The sequence below is a fragment of the Lissotriton helveticus genome, chromosome 5_1 (genome assembly GCF_964261635.1).
Source record: "Lissotriton helveticus chromosome 5_1, aLisHel1.1, whole genome shotgun sequence".
NCBI classification, from domain to species: domain Eukaryota; kingdom Metazoa; phylum Chordata; class Amphibia; order Caudata; family Salamandridae; genus Lissotriton; species Lissotriton helveticus.
The window spans coordinates 922706069-922727234 of NC_136065.1; the positions used below are offsets into that span (position 1 = coordinate 922706069).

Sequence of the window (21166 nt, forward strand, 5' to 3'; positions counted from 1 at the left end):
GTCGCCGTCGATGGAGGTCGTACTAGGCCAACTGGCATCGGCTGGTATCCATGAATAGATCCATGGGGGTCTCCCGGCTCCTCTATGACGTCGGGGCCGGAGCCGACAACGTAGAAGAACACGGAGCCCCATTCGGACCTGAAAGTGTGCCGATGGGGCCCGACAGCCCAAAGACGAGTGCCATGGCTGACAGGAATTCCTGCAGCTGGGCCGGAGTCGCCGACAGACCCGAAAAGGCTGTGTAGGCCATCGGCAACTGCGTAGGCTCTGATGCAGCGCCACCCGCACCCTGAGACGTGTCGCGCGACAGGCTAGGGGAAGGCGAAGAGCGACGTTGCTTCTTCGACTTCTTGTGCTTCGCCTTACCTGACTCAGAGTGCGAAGACTTCGTCCAACGATGGTGATGGCGGCTCCGCGACCGGTCCCTCGACCTCCCAAGGGCCCGGGACCTTGAGCTGACTCCCAGGCCTCCAGCAACTTCCGGGACCGCTCCCGCTACGTTTTTGGAGCCAGTGCCCGGCATTTGGGGCACGACTCGGAGTCGTGGTCGTGCCCCAGACAATAGAGACACTCACGGTGCTGATCCATCACCGACATCGTGTGGGGACAAGCCGCCCAAGATTTAAAACCGGGCATCCCTATACATCAAAGACTAAACATTTTTTTTTAAAAACCCAGAGTAAAGTCCCACAAAAGTCAGTCAAAAATTGACTGGGGGTACCGCTCTCTCCGGATCTGCGCTTGCTGGCGCGAAAAAGAAAGAACTGACATCAAAGCGCGTGGACGCGTCTAAGTAGCTCCAGTGACATCATCTCGGCGACTACGACGCCAACGACGTACGCAGAGCCGTACGACGACGCCTACCGACGCGCAGGGGTACTACTGACAAAAGCTTTTTGGATCCAGCCTGACGCCTGGGGGTAATTCTAAGGTAAGGAATCTATCACTAACGTGTTTCTTTCAGATAGTGGTGTTCGCATGAAGCCTACGCAAGAGGAAAATCAGTACTTCCTCAACATCCATTTTCCCCATTAGTGCCCATAACTTCTCCCGGTTAATGGCATCAAAGGCGCTGGATAAGTCCATGAAGGCCAGACAGATAGAACCCTTCCTGGCCTTCATGTACTTGCTAATAATCAGGGATAAATTGAGGCACTGCTCTGTGGTACCCAGCCCCCTCCTGAAGCCATATTGAGTTTTAGACATGACCCCTGTGGTGGACGCCCAAGCTTCCAATCGGGTGGGATGACCCTCTCCTATACCTTCATTGTGGCGTCAATAAGGGAATTTGGCTTGTAACAAGCAGGGTCATGCCTACTGACCTTTTTAAAGACAGGAACCACAGTTGCCTCCTTCCAGGTTGCTGGGATGGGGACAATCACCACTGCTTTCAAAACATTAGTCAAAAGAGGTGCCCAAAGGTTGGGATTCCTTTTAAACAGATCTAGTGGGACCCTGTCAGGGCCTTGTGCTTTCATGCACATTCCCTTCACTAAAGCCTCCTCAACCTCAGATACGGAGCGGGATGAGCTTAGTTGGAAGGCCGAGATTAAATCTAGAGGCCGGTCCTCGCTATTCTACTCTAACAGCAGGCAGTTTGGGTTAAATGTAGCACAGAAGTGGGATACTCAACCATCTCCAGAATCTGTGAGTCCATCTGCCTCACATCGTTCGTACATACAGGGTGATTAATGATGTCCCAAAAGCTTTTAGTATCTTTTTGAGAATTAGCTCTCTCCAGGTCTACCAATGCCAATGTCATCAGTTCTTCTTTTCTTTGGGTAATAGTAGCCTTGTATATTTGCCTTGAGTTTTTGATTTGGATTCTGTTGCGAGGGCTAATCTGAAGGGCCATGTTAAGGTTCTTTTGAGTTCTTGAGAATTCAGTGTTTTTTAACCACCGTACTTCCTGTGGTTCCCTTCATTGGAGAGGTCTAGTTATTCTCTTGGGTACATCTGAGCAAATCAACTCAAATTCCCGAATGATCTTGCCTGGAGGAGAGCCTTGTTGGAGACACCTCATAATCGGGTGATAATTTGCTATGACATTTTCTTCCTCAATTTGGGAAGGAATTTTTTTACCCCAGTTTAACCTTACTCCTTTATTAGGATTGTAATGAATCAGGCGACCATCACCTTTCCCTGCCTGAGCCGTTATACTGAGAGAAGCTGTGAGCGGATTATGGTCACTAATATTGTTGGGTTCCACCTTGAAGGATACATAATGGCTGCCACTTCCCGGAAATATTAGAGATTTCCACCTGTAGGGCTTCAATAACATGACAGCTATTTTGGTCAAAGATCTTGTAATACAAATTCACCACTAGTATCAGATTGGAAATCATAGTTAAATGATACCAGGGTGACAAACCAATGCCAAGGGTTTTTATGGAGACATATTTTACTGAAATTAACAACACCAACCCCTCCTTTAGCCCTCCCTGCTGGGGAGGGTATTGCCTGCACAGTGAAGGAGCGATAACCGTCCAACACAATGTAATCCTTATACCAAGTTTCCTGGAGGCAAATGACGTTAAAACCCCTGATTTACTTCAGCCATACCTCGTTTAGGGCGAATTCACGCGATATTCCAAGAAATAATTTTATATGGGAGAATAGTATGTCCCTGAATCGCCAGACCCACAGATGTACTATTAATAGCAGACACAGTGGCACGAGCTACTGGGCCGGGCCACTCCCCTACAGGGTTACCTCCGAGGTTTGATTTAAGAAGCAGGGAAGGGTGTTTCTGGATTGTCTAGGTTCTTATTAGTACTGCTGGAGATATAAGGAGTGGTTGTTGATGGATCTACAAGCCCTTTGGTAGCAAGGTCACCTTTATACGAGTCTCTCCATAAATAGATGCATTGTGAGCCCATTCTTCTCTTCCAGAGTGGCTGTCCAGAATGTTCAGTCAGTCAGTCGATTTCAGTCAGACATGAGAAAGCATCAAAACGGTTAGGGTGAGTAAGGGAGGGGCATATGTTCAGGCCTAGCCGTGAGGGCCACTGTCTCAAGATAGACCCCTGGTGGGGAGATAGAAAAAATCCAATGGGCAAGCCTTTATCAGTTCACCAGGTGTATCTCTGAGATGCTTCAAGGCAAAGTGCACACACCTTGCGTCGCTAAAGTTAAGCACCACACAATCCCCTTCCACACAATTAGCCATATAACCCAACCAGCTCACTCTCCTTGCCATGATGATATATTCAAACCAGTTTATCTGGGACGGGATTTTCCTAGACCACCAATAAGCTGATTTATTTATAGGGCTTTGACAGCTTTCTTGATGACCAGGGGGGGGGATGGGGCGATGCGGAAACCAGTTAAGATCAATGTATTTGGTGTACTATCAGGGGGTAGATTTCATATGTTTTTTTACACCCCCTCCCGCTTGGGGAACCATATGCTAGGTCATTAACATTTATACTTCCTTGTGGAGAACTAACCACATACAATGGGCCTAGTTTTGATCGATTTGTGACCCCAAGTCCCACATTTTGGTTATTTACGTGGATGTTCTCATGAGGCGCAGGTTCCCCATGGTGTCTGTGCGGGAAGGTTGTTATGAGGGGGCTCTTGGGAAGAAACCCAGTTACTTACAGTAGGTTTTGTGCTTGTAGGGGCCATCCTATCTAGAGGGAAACTAGAAGGGGCATCGTCTACACTGTTATCTGTGCTACTTGGTTGGGTGGCCCTATCAATCTGTTTGTTGGTTGCCGAAATCTGTCCTAACTCAGCAAGTTGCTCTTCTAAACAGACTAAATGGGATAAAATATGAACCAAAGCCTCTTGTACTATTTTAATAAAAGTTTTAGTAGAAGTGTCCATTCCATCATGTGCGGCGCTTCTTCCTCCTCCTGCGCAGGATCTACATGCATTGCCTATTGTGTGGGTTTGTTTAGTTCTCTTGACCCTCGGTCAGAGGCCCTTTAATCTGTGGGCAACTCCTGCCAATTCAGTAAGTTCCCTCTCCTCCCCTGAAGCAGGTGAAGGACAAATCTTTTCCGAGGTTGGGTAAGAGGTAGGCTCAACTCCATCATGTGTAGCATGTGAGTCACCCTGGTGCAGAATTATGGATCACTGACATAATAGCGTCAGTCAAAATTTCGAGGTACCAGAATATAGTGGTCAAAATATCGATGGACAAAATATTGGCTTCCTATCTCCATACAGGTCAGGGCCAAAATATCAATATGAAAATATAATTGTTAAAAATATAGTTGTATAAAATATCAATTTCCTTTATTGTCTTAACAATAATATAAAATTAATTAAATTATATATATAATTAAAGAAAACAGTTAGAATTATTTAATTTTTTTAAAATTTATAAATAATAAATGTAATGTAAAAAATATTAAACATTAAAATATTAAACATGCATAATTATTTTACTAAATATATATTAACTTAATATTAATAAATAATGATTACATTTAATTATAACATGTTTAAAAAAACATAATTAAAATTATAATTACGTATACATCTAAATAAACATGTAATATTAATGTAAAAATTAATGTTATATATACAAAATATTAAATAGTTAAAATTATTATTTAAAAAAAAATATTTCACACTACATAAATTATAACAGTAGGAAAAATGTTGCATAGCGTAGGGGATGAAATTACTACTCCCACTCCAACAAGTGTAACAGTAGGGAAAGTGTTGCATTGCGGGAGTGTAAAAATGACTATTCCCACTCCAGTGAGTGCAACAGTAGGGAAAGTGTTGGATAGCGGGAGTGTAAACATTTGTATTCCCACTCCCCCGAGTGTAACAGTAGGGAAAGTGTTGGATAGCGGGAGGGTTAAAAATACTATTTCCACTCCACCGAGTGCACCAGTAGCGAAAGTGTTGGACAGCGGGGGGGTATAATTTACTATTCCCACTCCAGCGAGTGCAACAGTAAGGAAAGTGTTTGATAGCGGGAGTGTAAAAATTACTATTCCCACTCCAGTGAGTGCAACAGTAGGGAAAGTGTAGGATAGCAGGTGGGTAAAAATTACTATTCCCACTCCAGCAAGTGCAACAGTAGGGAAAGTGTTGGATAGCGGTTGGGAATGATTTACTATTCCCACTCCATCAAGTAAAACAGTAGGAAAAGCGTTGGGTAGCGTAGGGGATTAATTTAGTATTCCCACTCCTGCAATATAATTAACATTAACAATTAATTAATTTTAAAAAATCATTCACCTCCCACCATATTCCCCTATAAACGTCACCACCACTATTGTAAAATATTAATCAATTAAAATAATTAATTTAAACTAATTAATAACAATAAAATTAATAACCATCAAATATAAATTAATTCACAAAATTAACACTATAAAATAACTTTAAATACATGTTATATAAAAAATATTTAAAATTTTAATAAAAATTAAATTACTTCCTACCCTACTCCTCCTATCAACCCTCAACGCACTCCTAAAAAAAAGTACACAATTAACATATTAACAAATTAATTATTAATAATGATCAAATTAATAACTTTTTAAACACAATTAACATAATTACCAATAAATTATTCATTATTAATCAATGTATAATTAATTAATAATTAACACAACTAACAATATAAATTATTAGATACAAAATATTAATTGTTTAATTTAAATTAAATCACTTCCCACCCTATTCCCCTATAAACCCACAATCATCTACAGAATAACATTACACAAAAATGTATTAACATATAATTAATTAATTTAAAAAAATCCTTAATTAATATAATATAATTAAATTACTTCCCACCCTATTCCCCTATAAACCCACAACTCGCTACGGAACTAAAATACGGAACAATAATTTAACATAAAATTCATTACTTTAAAAAAATCAAACATACATTACAAAAATATATAGTTTTAACACGTATACTAACACTTAAAACACAAAAAAATTGAAATTTTTACTACGATATGACTGACAATATTACTAACTGAAATTATTTACAATGATATTTCTTACCTGCATATCGATATTCTCCACCATTATATTTTTGACAGTCGATATTGTGTCCTCTCGATATTTATAACTCGATATTTTTAATTTGATATTTTGACTGTTTAGCCAGAATTATGACAGTGGGTTAGAGTGGGGCTTGTGGCCTATGTTCAGTGTGTTTTCCAGCTATGGCTGTATGAGAGTTCGTGTTAATGGAAACTACTGGTTCAGGGAGTGGTGCTAATGAAAGTCTTTGCTCTGCCATTTCTATTTCTTTATTAATCGCCCCTACTGCCTTTGGAAGTAAGCCATCCAGCGTAGTATCAGTAGAAGCATAGGTTTCCGTTTCCCCATGGTGACATTTTCCATATATATCCAACTAGGGGAAATGAAAGATTTTACCTTCAAATGGCTTTGCGAGTCTGAATAATGACACCAAATATCCCGAAGTCAAGAAGAAAGATAACCAAGAGGGAAGTCCCAGCCCAGCCTCCTCTGGGCTTCGACAGGCATGGACCGGGAGCCCCGCACAGATTTAAAGCGCCTCCTGACGCGTGCTGGCGTCGGCGGCGATCGCGAGGTCGCACAGGTTTCACCTTCTGACTGCAGAATCAGTAGACCAATTCAGTAGACCAATCAGCCAATGCCTTACTCAATCTCTGAGTTAGGGTACTTCTCTACCGTATTTGAGTCCTCTTTTAGCTGTAGTAACTTTGTTCAGTTTGTGAATAGGAATGGGCTTACTCGTTTGTGGGATGGTAGATGTCCATCCCTAAACTCCTGCCCGTACCTTCCCTATCCCTCCTTACTCCTTCCTTAACAAACTCTTAATATTAAGTATTTTCCATTTTTCAGCCACTACCCTCTGTCCCTCCCACATTTAACTACTAAAATGTATACTTACATGTATGGAAACTCCACACTAGGGGCGGAGATCTCCACATAGAAAAAGATACGAGAGGTGGAGGTGTAAAATCTGCACGTAGGTTTGATAAAAGCATAGTGTTTTTTTCTACAACAAAATGTACTAAAAAATGCAGTTTGTAAACAGGCCCCATCAGGTTTAAATGTCCTTTAGTAGATGAATTTAAGTGTTTGTAATGGATAACTCTAGCTGAATACACGGTTTATTTGTAATGCCCTCTACACATACTTATTAAAGGAAAGCTCTAGACGACCCACAGCGTATGACTTAAGTTACTTTTGAACAAGGAAAAGTGATGTCACATGCTCCTGGCAATATCTGCACTGAATGGTTATCAGCATAATATGGGTGCATAATGCCAAAACAACCATAGTAGAGGGCATGCATGAATGCCATTATCTACACCACACAAAAAGCAGCCACTAGCAAGGGTGGAACCCTTTTACATTCCATGAGGCAGAATGCACTAAGCAGAATTAAATGTTCAGTGAAGCGACAGTTAAATATGAGATCTGGGCACACTATTCATGTGTATTTGGTACGGAGTATACATTGAAAGAAATATCCAAATCTCATTAAATTGCCACATGTTTGGTCAGATTTTTTAATGAATACCTCAAAATACTCCTCAGACTTCATTTGGGTAGGGTTTATATCACTGGGACAGTGGGAGAGGCCAGCATGTAAACCCTCTCTACAAATACTGCTTCGGCAGTACTCCAGAATTCCTATCATTTGTAGGGTGCATCTTTACAAAACAGATTAACCCTGTGCAATCACATAATATTTTGCAGGTAAACTGTAGCATAGATGCTCATACGAATGCCATAATGTATGCTGCTTTTAGATTTCTCCATCAAACCCCGAGTATATTCACAGCATACAATTGGACACTATTTATCATTTCCCCCATTTATTAAATCTAGAATTTTTGCACAGTTGCAAAAGTGACCTACTGGGCCCATGTACTTTCAATAAAACTATCACAATTTTAGAAGAGTTTTGTTGTAAATGAAAGATCACACCAAATGCAACATTTGTATCTCGCGTTTGGAATCATGGAGGATGTAAGTTGTCATACCAAGACTATACAATCTGCTAAAAAGGTGAAGACGCTCCATGGTCAGTGCCATAAGGACTAACACATGAAACGTACAGATGGGAAGAAATATATCGAACTACCAAGAAACCAGTAGCCTTCATAGTACAGATTGTAATCCATCAGCTTTTAACTATAGTCTGCATCCAGCATGTAGGCATTCAGCAAAAGTAGGCCGGGAGGATTTTGGATAAAACAGACAATTATTTAGAAAGGTATTTTTAGATCTATTAAAAAAAGTAGGTTGGATTAAAAGTCTAATTTTTAATGGGTGTTTTTGAGTGTATGATCCGTTGGAAAGATTCCTCCGCGCATCAGTTCAATCGCTTGGATTATCTATGGAATGAAAAACCACTTACCGTTAAAGAGTATATTGCTGGTTCCATATTTTCTACATCTCGTTCCAAAGGAGAAAATAGCTGGTACATTGGGCAGTTTTTGTTCCACATAACTGGGGGCTTCAAAATATAACCACAACCACCATTCGCTTCAAACATTGCGGCATTTAAGTGCAAGGAAAGATCTGTGGAAAAACAACAGTGAACAATAAAACTAAGATCTCGGAGCAATATATTTTAGCTTGCTCTTACATGCAAAATAATACAGTCTCATTTGTGACAGGATATATATTTAACTGCGTCTATCTCCAGCTGTATAGTTTTTAAAAGCACATTTAGAGATGCTTCTTCATTATCCATAATGAACATTTTCTCGCCATTTGTTTAACTATCACGTGACATCAGTCCAAGCCATTGGAGAATTTGAAACTGTATGCATGTATCTATGTATGTGATATCTGTATAGTGCAGAACTTGTGGAAGAATTGGATATTAATCATATTATTTACAGAAGTCTACAAACTGGATATTAAATTACTGACTACATAATGTTGTAATGTGAGGTGGATTTGAACAGCGCTGTTTGTCACCCCGTGAGGGTACACAGGCACCGGTTAGTTTTTGCCTGATTGTATGGTAGGCAAAAACTGAGCTAAATTTAGATTACAAATAGAATGGGCCAAACGGTGAACCAAAATAGCCTGCTAGTAACATGGGTTACTAGCAGTTGACTAAAAGTCGCATGTGCACACCAGTGGTAGTCGTCAAGGCTAATACCCATGTCTCATCTGCTGGCGTGTTCACTTTGATTGGCCTGTTTTGTCCCGTGGTCCGTCTGGAGCCTCGTTAATGTAATCTTGATGGCAACTGATTATGGTCTGCTTACATAGTCCTGGAGAATTTACAATACAGCTTTGTTTACACAAGAGACCCCATGACCCTTGATTCCCAACACATGTTCAGATATCCCAATCCTCACCAAGCCTCCGCCATGCCAGGGTGCCAAATTCTCTTGAAACTCTCAGATGGGACACTTTAGCTTATAGTGGCAGGCATTTTGGAGGAGCATGCCCGGAAATTCAAACGGGTTGGGCCCAAGTCTGGGTCGTGGGCAAAAGCACATTTCTCAATAAAAACACTATTCCCTTCAGAAAACCATTGTATTTATGCATTCCATCTTCTTAGCAACATGATAAACCTTCCAGGGTTGCATGGGGACTACAAACTATACACCATGTTTATGTGTTTTAGAAGACTTCTCCTCAAATTGCCAAATAATACATTTTAAGTTAGAAGAATAAAAGTTGCAGTTAGGGTTACTGTCAGTTTCAAGGTCAAACTTAATATCAGAGTCGATTACACAGTATTTGTTGTATTTCCTACCTTTGTTTTAAGTTAATTCGTTTTACTTTTTATTAATCAAGGTAATTTCGGGTTGTTCTCGATTCCGTTTTTTTTTTTTTAAAGAAACTTTTACCCTTCGTTATTTTCCATTCATTCTAATGATACAGTTCAGCTCACTCCTGCAGCTAGGGCAAAATAAAATGTAAAATGTGAAATGGCATGACGAGGAAGGTGTTTAGTATGCGTAGCCTGTACGTTACTGCTACCTGCGTTTTTAGTGGATATACACTGTGAATTTGACTTTCTGAAGACTTGTCAGCTGAACCAATTAATATTACTGGTGACGCTACATTTCTTGGGCTTATTTGACATTAGTCTGGTGTGGCTATAAATCCTCTCACTAATAGTTTATGAGTAATGAGAATATATCTAAGTAGCCCAGGTGACCTTTGCTAAAAGGTCAACATTTGCTGCTATGTGATCTTCAGGTGCTGTTTGGGCTTCAACTCCTGTTTTGGACTGACCAGCCGTAGCTTTAGCTTACTTACCGAACTTATGTGGCAGCAAAAAAAAACATAGCCACAATAGCTGGAAACCTAGCAGTGACAACAGCCAAAACAACAGGAACAATAGAAGCAAAAATAATTGCCAATGCTGCAGCCACAGGATATAACTGCAATAAATAATCTCAGCCCCCTGATATACCGCCGTAAAAAAATTGTTGTCCAGAGATTTCTATTTTTGATTTGTGTTTTTGGATCATTAGAGAAGTAATATAGCTTGTGTAGACTCTGCTGATCCGATCCCAATTTTTCTGGACAGCATTTAAAAAAATGGCAGATGTATTGCAGTGGTGATGTAATATTTCAGGAACCATGAGACCAATATACTTCATTTTAGTGTCAAAACATAGGTTTTGAGGGTCAAGTAGTCTTAGAGACAAAATAACTCCTTAGAGAAACCCTTCCGCCATTTTCCAAAATGGTGGTTATAAGAGAGGAAGAAGAGACATATATAGAAATGAAACAAATAATGGTTTTAATCAATTTATGTATACCCCAAACATTGTTTATGATCCGAATATGAAAAAAATATATTTATCACTCCTGTTTTAGACACATTTTCATAGTTCACTTATTTGTTTTGGCAATCGCTTGTGATACATTTTCAGGATGTTAAACATTTGAGAAGAGCATATCAACAGGGGCATCCTTTTGTACAGGTACATGTAAGTTCCGTGGTTAGAGGTTTTAGAAATGTTGTATCTTTTAGCACCCCATCAATAAGTTCACAACCAAATTCAAACAGATCTTTCTCTGCATATGTAGGATCCAAAATATTTACACATCTTTGAATCAGGTAGAACGCTCTTTTAATGTTTCCAGGCACAGAATATGACCTTCAGGTGGAAGGTCACTTAGCGGGACTGATCTCTTGAACTGACTGTACTAAAGAATGTCAAATCTTGACCATTCGTAATTGTGACAAATAGTCCACATCAACGATAGTTGTCAAAGAGGACAACGTTTCAAATTGAAATTCTGCAAGTGTACGTTTATTTTAGCTTTTGTACAAGTTTGTGCTTTACTGGTTTGGTTGAAGCATTTCCATTAAATAATGTGTTTGTTGGAAGAAGATCATGCGAAAAAATGCCCTTGATAAATTCTCACCTTGATCAATTCAGCATGGAAATTTAGCTTTAGTGATTATGTCAAACAGCTTTTTCTCCTTCAATACAAATATCTCCTGCTTCAGTTCTGCGTATAGTTTCAATCCTTGTTCCAGGACATCGAGTAGATGTGTCTTTATATTGTTATCCACATATTCTTTGGTCATAAAGTTGTGTAGTCGCACAGGCTCAGTCATTTCAAAGGGGTTTCCTTGCTGCTGCATGAAATGAAGAAGGCTGTGAACATGTTTATTAAAACGGTCCCCTCTCTTTCCCAGAAGTTCATGCCGAGGAACAGTTTCACGGTGGTCCATTAATTTTGACTTTGTCATCGCTCTGAAAATATTGCACATAGAAAGGACTTTATGGTGAACTAGCTGCCATTGAGCAACATATTCACTTTTACGTGCCTCACCAACGATTCGCTTGGAGCTTTTCTGTGATCTCTGGATCGCCTGTTCCCGTTTCATATCTGGAGCCACAGCATTGGACCTTCACTATCTGTCTTTCACCACAAAATGTCTTTGGATGAATTTTCTGTAGAGGTATGTTTTTTTTCACCACTAGCTTCCTCACTCTTTCAAAAAAACAGCACCCATATCTCAGGTAGCTCATGCAATCAAATTAATGAAATACAGTAATCAGTGACTCTAAAGTCTTATGTGCAGCTTCCAATCACCATCCCAATCAATATGTACCAAGTTTTTCACCAGAGCTATCATGTGTAAAACATTTCCACCGTACTTGCAAAGTTCTGATGTTTCTTCACATTCTTTGACAAACTCTACAAACTTGGTTTTCTGATCTTGATCCAAGTGTATGAACATTACTTGGCTGTGTATTATTTCTTTTGAATGAAGTGCACCCTGTGTCTTGTTCACTTCTGAGATTAGATATGCAAAATCTAATTTGTCCTTCTTGTTCCAGAAAGCACTGCAACGCAATGATTCTTTAGCCTCAGTTATGATGAGAATAACTTGTAATGAACAAACATATTGAGCTATGCTCAATACTGACTGGACAGTTTTTCTTCCAAAGATTTCAGCCTCAATAAAGGCATTGTCTATGCCACATCCACTGAGATAACTTCCTGCAAACCGCAACACACCTTTTGTTTTGTGGAAAATGCCCATCATTGGATAAATATAACAAAATTCTATTGGATTGCTCATAAAAATGTCAGTTACAATACAGAAAATACCTTCATCACAGAAAATTGGCATTAAAGGCTGGTCTTCAAGCTGAGCACGCACATTTTGGACATTTGTTTAAGCTGCGTATACTGTTGCATAGTTTGTGACTGGAGATGGTATTACTGGTAAAAACCCAACCTTCAGTGTGATGGTATTCTGGGAGGTCAGAGCATGAATACCAGCCCACGGAGGAATTCGTTTTCTTTATCCTTCAGTCCATACCGGATAAAGGATATGATAAATTCAATTAAATCAGCTTGTGGGCCTCAGCAACAGGTAGAAGATTCATGTCCTCAGCCACTTTTAAACTTTCTGGTAGTCTGGGACGTGTGTTCATGACTTGTAGTGATTTTGCACATTTTGGCAAGGCAGTTGGGTTATAGGCTTGCAGCTTCAGTTGACACACTTGTTTTCCAGCAGCTACTTCCTTAGTATAGTCTTGAAAAACCACCATGGAATTATCCTTTGAGCTGGATGTTCCAGACCAAGAAGCACTGTCTTGGAAATCAAAATTACCAAGATCTGCAATTGTAAATCCCTTCCTGGTGAAGTGACTTGGAATTGTTGTGCTGTCAGATTCACAAGATTTTACAGCATGAGCTGCTAACAAGTTCCTCATCATCAATGTTGTCGGTTTCTGTTCCAAACTCAAGAACTTTAATTTTTAACAGTTTTGCTATGCTGATATTAAACAATGATGTAAACAATGTTAAGACAGCATCAGGCATCTGGGACATCACAAAATATGTCATTAAGTCCAAAATCTAAATCTTTCAGGATGTTTCTTTAAATGATTCCTGCTGATTTTACTGCATCCTGTGATCTTATTTTGGCAACAAGAACTTCAACAGTCAAATCACTTGAGAACACCATAAGTGGCCCATTTTTTTGTTAGACTGACAAAAACGAATTGTTGTAGATTCTCACCAGAACAACTTAATTTCATTATAATGGATCAATACAGTTTCATAAATGTTGACCATTATTTCACTACTCTCACTGAGTGTGAACCCGTAGCCAGAACTCTAGGAGTGGCTTTAAAACGTTATTTGCTTTTTCAAAGATTGCAAACTTAACTGAAGGCTGCTGATTACGTTGCTGCTGGGAGCTCATTGTACATTCATATTTTCGAATGTATGCACGCATGCAGTTTGGGAGGGTATGAAAATCCGCTGCAAATACATTCACCTCGCTGTTAATATCAGCTACTAGGCTGAATTGTAATCTTGGAAGAAACTAGCTGCAGATAAAAACATGTCTGCCCTTTGAGACTCTCATACTTTGTTCTTTCGCCAATCCATTTGCTCCTTGTTATGGCTAAACCACATAACACATTGAAGATCCTCTGCTTTCTGATCAGTTGTTAGAGGTGGCTGAGGGGTGGCCATTGAGCCTATAAGTGGTTGGGCATAGGTTTGGTTGTTATCGCTTTTTCAGAAGACTCTGATTCTTGTTTTTATTTACTGGTTTTTGCTATGACAATTTATTTCGAGACTTTTTTCCATTGTAAATGACTTGTAGCACTTGTTGTTACAATGATAAAATATTTGATTCTCTTCACCCATCAGTTTCAATCTTGGGTGAACTTTGTCTTGCTGTATTTGTGCAGCTTCCCAACCCTCTTCTGTCCAGCTGCAGTTAATGTTAGCTTTTCCTTTGGAATAGTTTGGCATAGGACACATTTATTTTTGGTGAAGGAGTCCTCAGATTTTGTTGTTAGCAACACGCTGTCAGGAGACAAATATCCTCTGCTACCACCTACTTTACTCATGCTTACTAATTTGAAACAGAAAACCTGAAACAAAAACAATATTAAAATAAATTACCACTATCCTGGCTAAAACACATCATTATAGAGTCGCAACTTTGGAAAATGGCAAAAGGGTTACTCTGAGGAGTTATTTTCTGTCTCTATAAGACTACTTGACCTTCCTAAACCTATGTTTTGACACCAAAATGAAGTATATAGGTCTCATGATTCCTGAAATATTATATCACCACTGCAACATATCAGCCATTTTAAGAAATGTCGCCCAGAAACATTTGGTCCTGATTAGCAATGTCTACCCAAATTGCTTCTCTAATGATACAAAAACACAAAACAAAAATGTAAATCTCTTGACAACAATTATTTATCGGAGGTATATCAAGGGGTGGGGACTAAAAAGCAGATCATACAAGTGACCAAATCTGCAACCACGGCAAGAGTCTGAGCAGTGATCACAGTTGTAACAACAGTTGAGATCAGAGTATAAACAACCAGCACTGCAACCACAGTAGCTTCAGCAACAGGGTTCACACTGGTATCAATTAAGAGGAACCACACACTAGCAACACAGTAGTGATCATAGTCATTACCACACCAGTAACAACAGCAGTACCGCTAGCTGCATGCACAAGAGAGACCACAGAAGTGATGAAAACTTTCACCACATTTATGAAAGCATCAGGCACCACAGAAGCAACCACAATCGCTACCACTAGAGGGGCAACATAAGCAACCACAAATGTAATAACAGCATAAGCAGTTAGAAGTCATCACACCAAGGAAAACCGTAGTGTCAACAGCTTTCACCACGTAGCAATAACAGCTGCCAGCACAACAGGTATCACAGAGGCGACAACAGCTGCTACAACTGCATGGACCACATCAGCAATCTCAGTAGGAACCACAGCAGCAACCACTAACAAAACAATTTTTGAGTTTTATTGTGAAAGGACAGAATTGTAATTTGATATTTGGTTAAATACAAATGATGCAATGATATACCATAAGAAATAGCTGCATACAATTACCATCTGTTTGGTAGTTAAGGGCTACCAATTGTATGCCATGAAGCCAGAATACTAGCGGGTGTGGATTTGAAGAATCAATGCGAGTCGCAGCCGGGTATGTCCTTAAAAGCTGATAAGTAGTATGTTGGATCAATTTCTGGGAATACCGCCTGCAAAGACGCTTGGCAGCATTCTCATTTAATGAAGAGATGTGGTAACATCGCGGAGTCCTAATAATAGCACTCAGAGAAGTAGACAGATGGGACGGAGGAGAACACGGTTCTTCCCAGTTCTGACGAGTATCCACAGGAGCTAGAAAAAAATGATTGGAAAATTATATAATTTTACACACAAGTTAATGACTGTATGAATATTAGTGAAGTTAGTGAATGACTGAACATTATTAATCAGATCTAATTCATATCTCTTCCTTGCAGGGCGGTTCCATACATGCAGATCATTTTAATGCACTCAGTTGCACAGTTTTGATGTTTCATAATGTGATGTAATCATTCATTATGTTGTCTACGTAGGAATAGTCTTTTAATCCGAACTCCCCATGGTGACCAATGGCTATTTTGCTCCGTTCCTTTATTGCATGTTTGCTGTGACACCTCAAGATCTCAGTTGAGAGACTGATCAAGTATCTTCATAAAAGAACGGATACAGCAGAATACTGCAAAATATTGTGAAAGTCCGGTGCAGGGGCCAATCTCACTGTGCACCCGGAACCCAGGCGAAGCAGGAATTTCTGCTCGTGGGAGGCTGGGGATTGGGCCTGGCCAAAGGTCAGGCCACACTGGGCATGGCTTAAGGCCATATGTAGCGGGTAGTGGTTGCCTTAGGCAGGTTGGGTGAAGGGTCTGCCTATAAGCCAGGCTCTTCGGCAAACCTAGTTGCACTTGGTGGAAGGCCAAGTGCAGGGATATTATAAGGTATTGTTGTGTAGTTCCCACTAATCCATAGGACCTGCACATTTGCAGACAACAATCTTTGGGTGAGGTGCCTAGACTGATGCCTAGCACCACCACAGGATAAGTTGGTCTAGAGATCAGCTAACTCACAGTGCCAACATAAGCCCCTCTAACCTAAACAGGAAGCGAATCGCTTCTAGCAACAACTGAGCATGACAACCCTGACCCCTCAGGGATCGCGGTAACAGATCAGAACCCTTCCGCTCAGTCACTTGTGCTCTTTGTTCTCAGAGAAATATACAAAGAATACACAATGGAACATTTTCAATATATTTATTGAACAGTTATTCTTGTATAAAATACATGTGCTGGGATAATCAGTAGACAGAAGCAGATGAAAGTGATTACAAACACCAAAAGAGTAAATCGCAGATAATGAGTTCCACCATGGTGCTAAAACAGTGTATATATGCAGGCATATAAAACAAGGTAGTAATCAGGCGTAATCCTACTATGCAATCCCTATCCTGTAGGTGTCTAGAGTGTGTGTAGATGTACAGACAAGAACCCCCCCCCAAGGGATGATCCAACCCCATTACCTGGCGGGAGAGAATGTAGGACCCCGTCTTGGACACAAATTGGACACCCCTCACAGAGATGTTAGGTAGCTGTTCTGCGAAGCCACAGCATACAGTGACCCTCAGTGTCTGCTGAAGTGGGGAAACCTCAAAGTCTGGGCACTGAGAGTGCAGTGAAGCCCTTTGGTGTCGTATTTTCTTTACCGCAGCCGGTCACGGTCAGGAGGACCCTTCAAGATGAGGCTGCAGGCGTCCTTGTGGAGTCCATGAGTGGTCAGCCAATGCTGGATTTGAGGTCAGGTTTGCTGGATAGACTTCACTGGACAGGTCAGCCACCCAGACTCTGCCTGTGGGCATCAGATGCAGAGTGGGCAGGGATCATGGTTCCAGCTGAATCCAGAGTTCTTGTAGTTGGATTTTTCTGGACAGGGCCACTGTCCTTGGGAGATCTGGTCTTTGTTGAATGTGTGCAAGGTGGGAAATCCCTTCTTGCTGGTGGGAGCACTTTTGAAATACCTCGAGGTATCAATAAATGTAATCTGTTAAATCCAGAATTAACACTCTTCAAACGAGTAAAGAATCCATCTTTGGCATGTCTAATATTCATTCAATGCATTGTAAATTAATCGCGGTTAGCCATCCAAAGATCTGGGTCTCCCTCCGCAGCCCCCAATGATGGGCAAACTGTGGGATGCCCTAGTTGGGCAGCAGAGCACCCCACTAAAACATTAAAAAGAAATGGAGATGGAGCACGTCACTTTAAACAAGCATTGGCATAGCCAATAGGTCTCGCTTTTGAGACCTTATAAGTATTTAGTTATGCAGCCGAATAACCTTGGTGCAACAAAATCAACTGTTGCATGGCTAAACACTTATAAGGTCCCAAAGGTGAGACCTATCGGCTATGCCAATGCTTGTTTGTTCCAGTGGTTACTGAAATGAACCTGACGTTCTACTCGTCTGCAGTTTGCCCTGAGCTGGCGTGGGGAGAAGTCACGTCTGACCTTGAAGCTTAATAAAGCCTTTTAATTACAAGCTTATTAGAGCTTCATATCACAACATAATTTTGGCGACGACTTGCCGGCTCAATGACAAAGTCGCAGCGTGAACTTCAAGATCCTGTGAAAGCAGTCAGGAAAACAAACCCATGAAGGAAGGTTGAGAGGAGCACTTGACACCCCCATGAGGATTGTAAAAGACAGTCTGTGGATTTGGTGTCAATGCGCAAGTGCAACAGAAAATGAATGTGGAGCGTCGCTGAAAGAAAGAGGAACTAGCGTGATATGCTGTAAAGTGAAAGAGACACCATGTTTAAGTGTAGCAGGAGGATTGTTTTTTAATAGCGGAAAAAAGCAAACTTGTGAAAGCGATTAGTTGAGGCGAGCGCAAGACATCCCATCTCTAAAAGTACATTTTTGATATAAAGACCACTGTCACATTGACGCAGTTCGATATTGTGTGTTGCAGCGGAGGCACAGCGCAAGGTAATCAGGTACAGTGGGGGAGAGATAAAACAAGAGCGGCCGGGAAACTAAAAGTACGGCCGGCCAGCCATGATTAATTAGGGGAGGAGAAGCCGCAGAGCGCACGCTGGGCGAAGCCCTTTGATGTGCTGTGCGGCCGTGAAAAAATGCAATTAGGAGGGAGGGAGGGAGGCTGATGCGCGTGCTTGTTTGGTCACGTGATTCACGTGAACTCAAAGAAAAACGCAGCAAAAAGCCCTTGGTTTGACGAGCTTTTTGAGCACTTGAATTCTCGCTCCGCTCAATGCGCTTGCGCGCATTGATAGGTCGCGAGACCTAAAAAACTGCCAGTGGGGCCACGGGGCCCTGGGCATCCCCCACAGCCTCCAACAATAATGAATCATCTGGGGTGCACAAGTTGTGGCGAGTCCCAAGTGGGTACAGAGGCATTCCACTTTACCTAAAAACATGCCAGCTCCACTGCGGGTGTCCCAGGTAGGAACTTTAAACCCTCAAGCAATGTAAATAAATATAAAGTGAATAATAAATGAGTGGCCACAACACTGGAGCAGGCGGAGTGGAAGGCTGAGGTGACTTTACTGGCTCTGCTCCAGATCCAACTGGGCCTGACTGGTGACGGGAGTGTACCCACTAGTGGTAAAACAGCAGGGGCCCCTCTCGAGGCCGTTGGGCCTGAAGGCACTACAGCGGGCCTGGCTGCCCAAATATGAGCTGCATGGCCTCATAAAATGTGCTTAACTTAGCGGGGGAGCTCAGGTTCCCAGAAACTCTGGAAGGTGGGGAAACGGACTGGGCTCCACAACAAAACTATGATTCGAATGCTGATACTCTCTCGTCTCGTCAGATGACTTAGACAGAAAGACGGAGTGAAGTCTAAGATCTCTTCAACTTCTTGCTCTTCATGTGCCTGTGGGTCTTAACCGATTTTACCGACGACCTCGACGGTGACGACAATCGCTTGGAGTGGCTCAGGGACCAACCCCGGGACCTCCTTCTCAACCAAAATAGTGAGCATTGAGGCGTCACACAAACTGTGAAGAGCTTGAGGGACTGCTCGCTCAAGGCCTTGGGGTGCATGGCATGGCAATCAACGCAAGACTTGCCATTGTGGTTGCACTCCAAATACCATTGGCACACCACAAGTAGGTCCGTCACTGATATCTGCTTGTGCCAGGCGCCACAGGGCTATAAATCAGCCTTCCTAGTTGACATCCTCAACGCACCAGGAGACAAAGTCTCGAAAAACTCTTGATAAAAAGAAAAGAAAAAAACCCGGAACAGCTCTTCTCCGGATCTGCGCTGACTGGCGTGGAAAGAAAAGTGAAGTCAGCACGCTGGGGTGGTGCCAATATAGAAAGCATGCACATCACTTCTGGTGGAGATGCTGCTGATTACACTATGCGGAGCCAAACAACGCCACCTATTGGCACGTGGGGGAACTGAAAATTTGATGCCTGGGGATTATTTTAAGGTAAGGAATCTGCTGCTAGAAGTCACCATCGGATAGTGTTGTGACAATAAGGCTCCGCTCCACAACCTCATCCAAGGGGGTCCTTCCAATTTGAGATCAGAGTAAGATGGTGTGAATGAACGTGGCACGACTAACACAATTTGAACCCCTTCCACAACCTGTTTATTTGCAGTGTTTTCTAGTCGCATGTGAGGAGTGCAATGGCACATTAAATATAAACATATGCAGTAAGAGGGACTTACCCCTTCTGGTCTATGTTTCATGTTTTGTTAAGTCTCACTCAATATATATGTATATTTTGAACAATGTCGGTTTGGGTACTACAGGACCATCATAAAATTATTACAGCAAGTGAACATTTTTCAGCTGACTTAGAAAATTGGGTACTGTATGTATGCATGCTGATTTTGAGTGAATGTGATTAGCCAGCAAAGTAGGTTAGTAGGACGAAAGTCAGGGACCCCAGTTTGGGGGCTACGCGGTACTGAAAAACATTGACTAAGCTGATGCAGGGGAAATTCACACCCCTAGGTATCACAATTTCTCAGGTTTTAATCCTCTCCTAAAGCTGCCCAAAAATAAAGGGAAGGGGCCTAAGAATTTTAACTCTCACAATGGATCCCAAACTCCACTACCCATAATAAGTACTCCCTACTGGGAAATAGAGCACATATTTTCTCTGGGGAGCAAGGCGGGCTGATGATGAAGCACAACAGCCAGGGTGGTGTGTGAGGCCCAGCCTTACAATTTTGTATGAATCTTTGGTCCTACATACAGGGTGACATAAAGGACTTTACGGTTCCCCCCATCTGGAAAAGGTTTCCTCTGGTAAAAACATTGTTTCCAGTCTTACAGCAGACTGTTCAGCCCCTAACTAAGGAAATAGTAGAGTTAGGGTACTCAGGGCTATGTCAGGCACCATAACGTTTCACACTATAACACCCCAACTCAGCGCCAAGACACCCTTGGGTAATCATACCCTTTAAAAGTTTCCATAACATAACCTAAGGGGAGCATCTCAAAAGAGCCCTCATGACAAGGCTGACCCAGTAGTGGCCGGTGTCTTGGAAGAGTGGCGGGGCGGAAAGACGACACAAATAAAAAAACCTTACCTGCTGCATCACGCTCTTCTAAGCTCCCCTCCACTGCAGGCACAGACTCCCAGACTCCACTGCGGCCAATCCTGGCGCTGTTCTCATGCTGCTGATGGCAGCATGAAAGCACCATGATTGGCTTGAGAACCATGAATTTGTGCTCCCAGTTAGATAGGGAGCCGGTGCCAGCTGTCAATAGCTTCAGTGCTCATAATAGTTTGGCTGGCCTAAGTTGGATGGCCAAACTTTCATGCGCACTGATACCAGTGTGAAACTCCTTATCTCGTGCTTGCCCCCTCACTCCTCACCCTTGTGATGGCC

At 41.7% G+C, this 21166-nt stretch overlaps 1 protein-coding gene across 3 annotated transcripts in view; it reads right to left on the reverse strand.

Annotated features, from left to right (window-relative positions):
• The window catches only part of PLCE1 (phospholipase C epsilon 1), a 1554148-nt gene that overhangs the window by 259507 nt on the left and 1273475 nt on the right, over positions 1–21166 (reverse strand). For all 3 annotated transcript variants that reach the window (XM_078643386.1, XM_078643388.1, XM_078643387.1), the window contains 2 exons: positions 15326–15616; positions 8345–8508 (listed from right to left, as the gene is read on the reverse strand). In XM_078643386.1, the coding sequence (XP_078499512.1) occupies positions 8345–8508; positions 15326–15616 (455 nt within the window). The remainder of the gene's footprint in view (positions 1–8344; positions 8509–15325; positions 15617–21166) is intronic.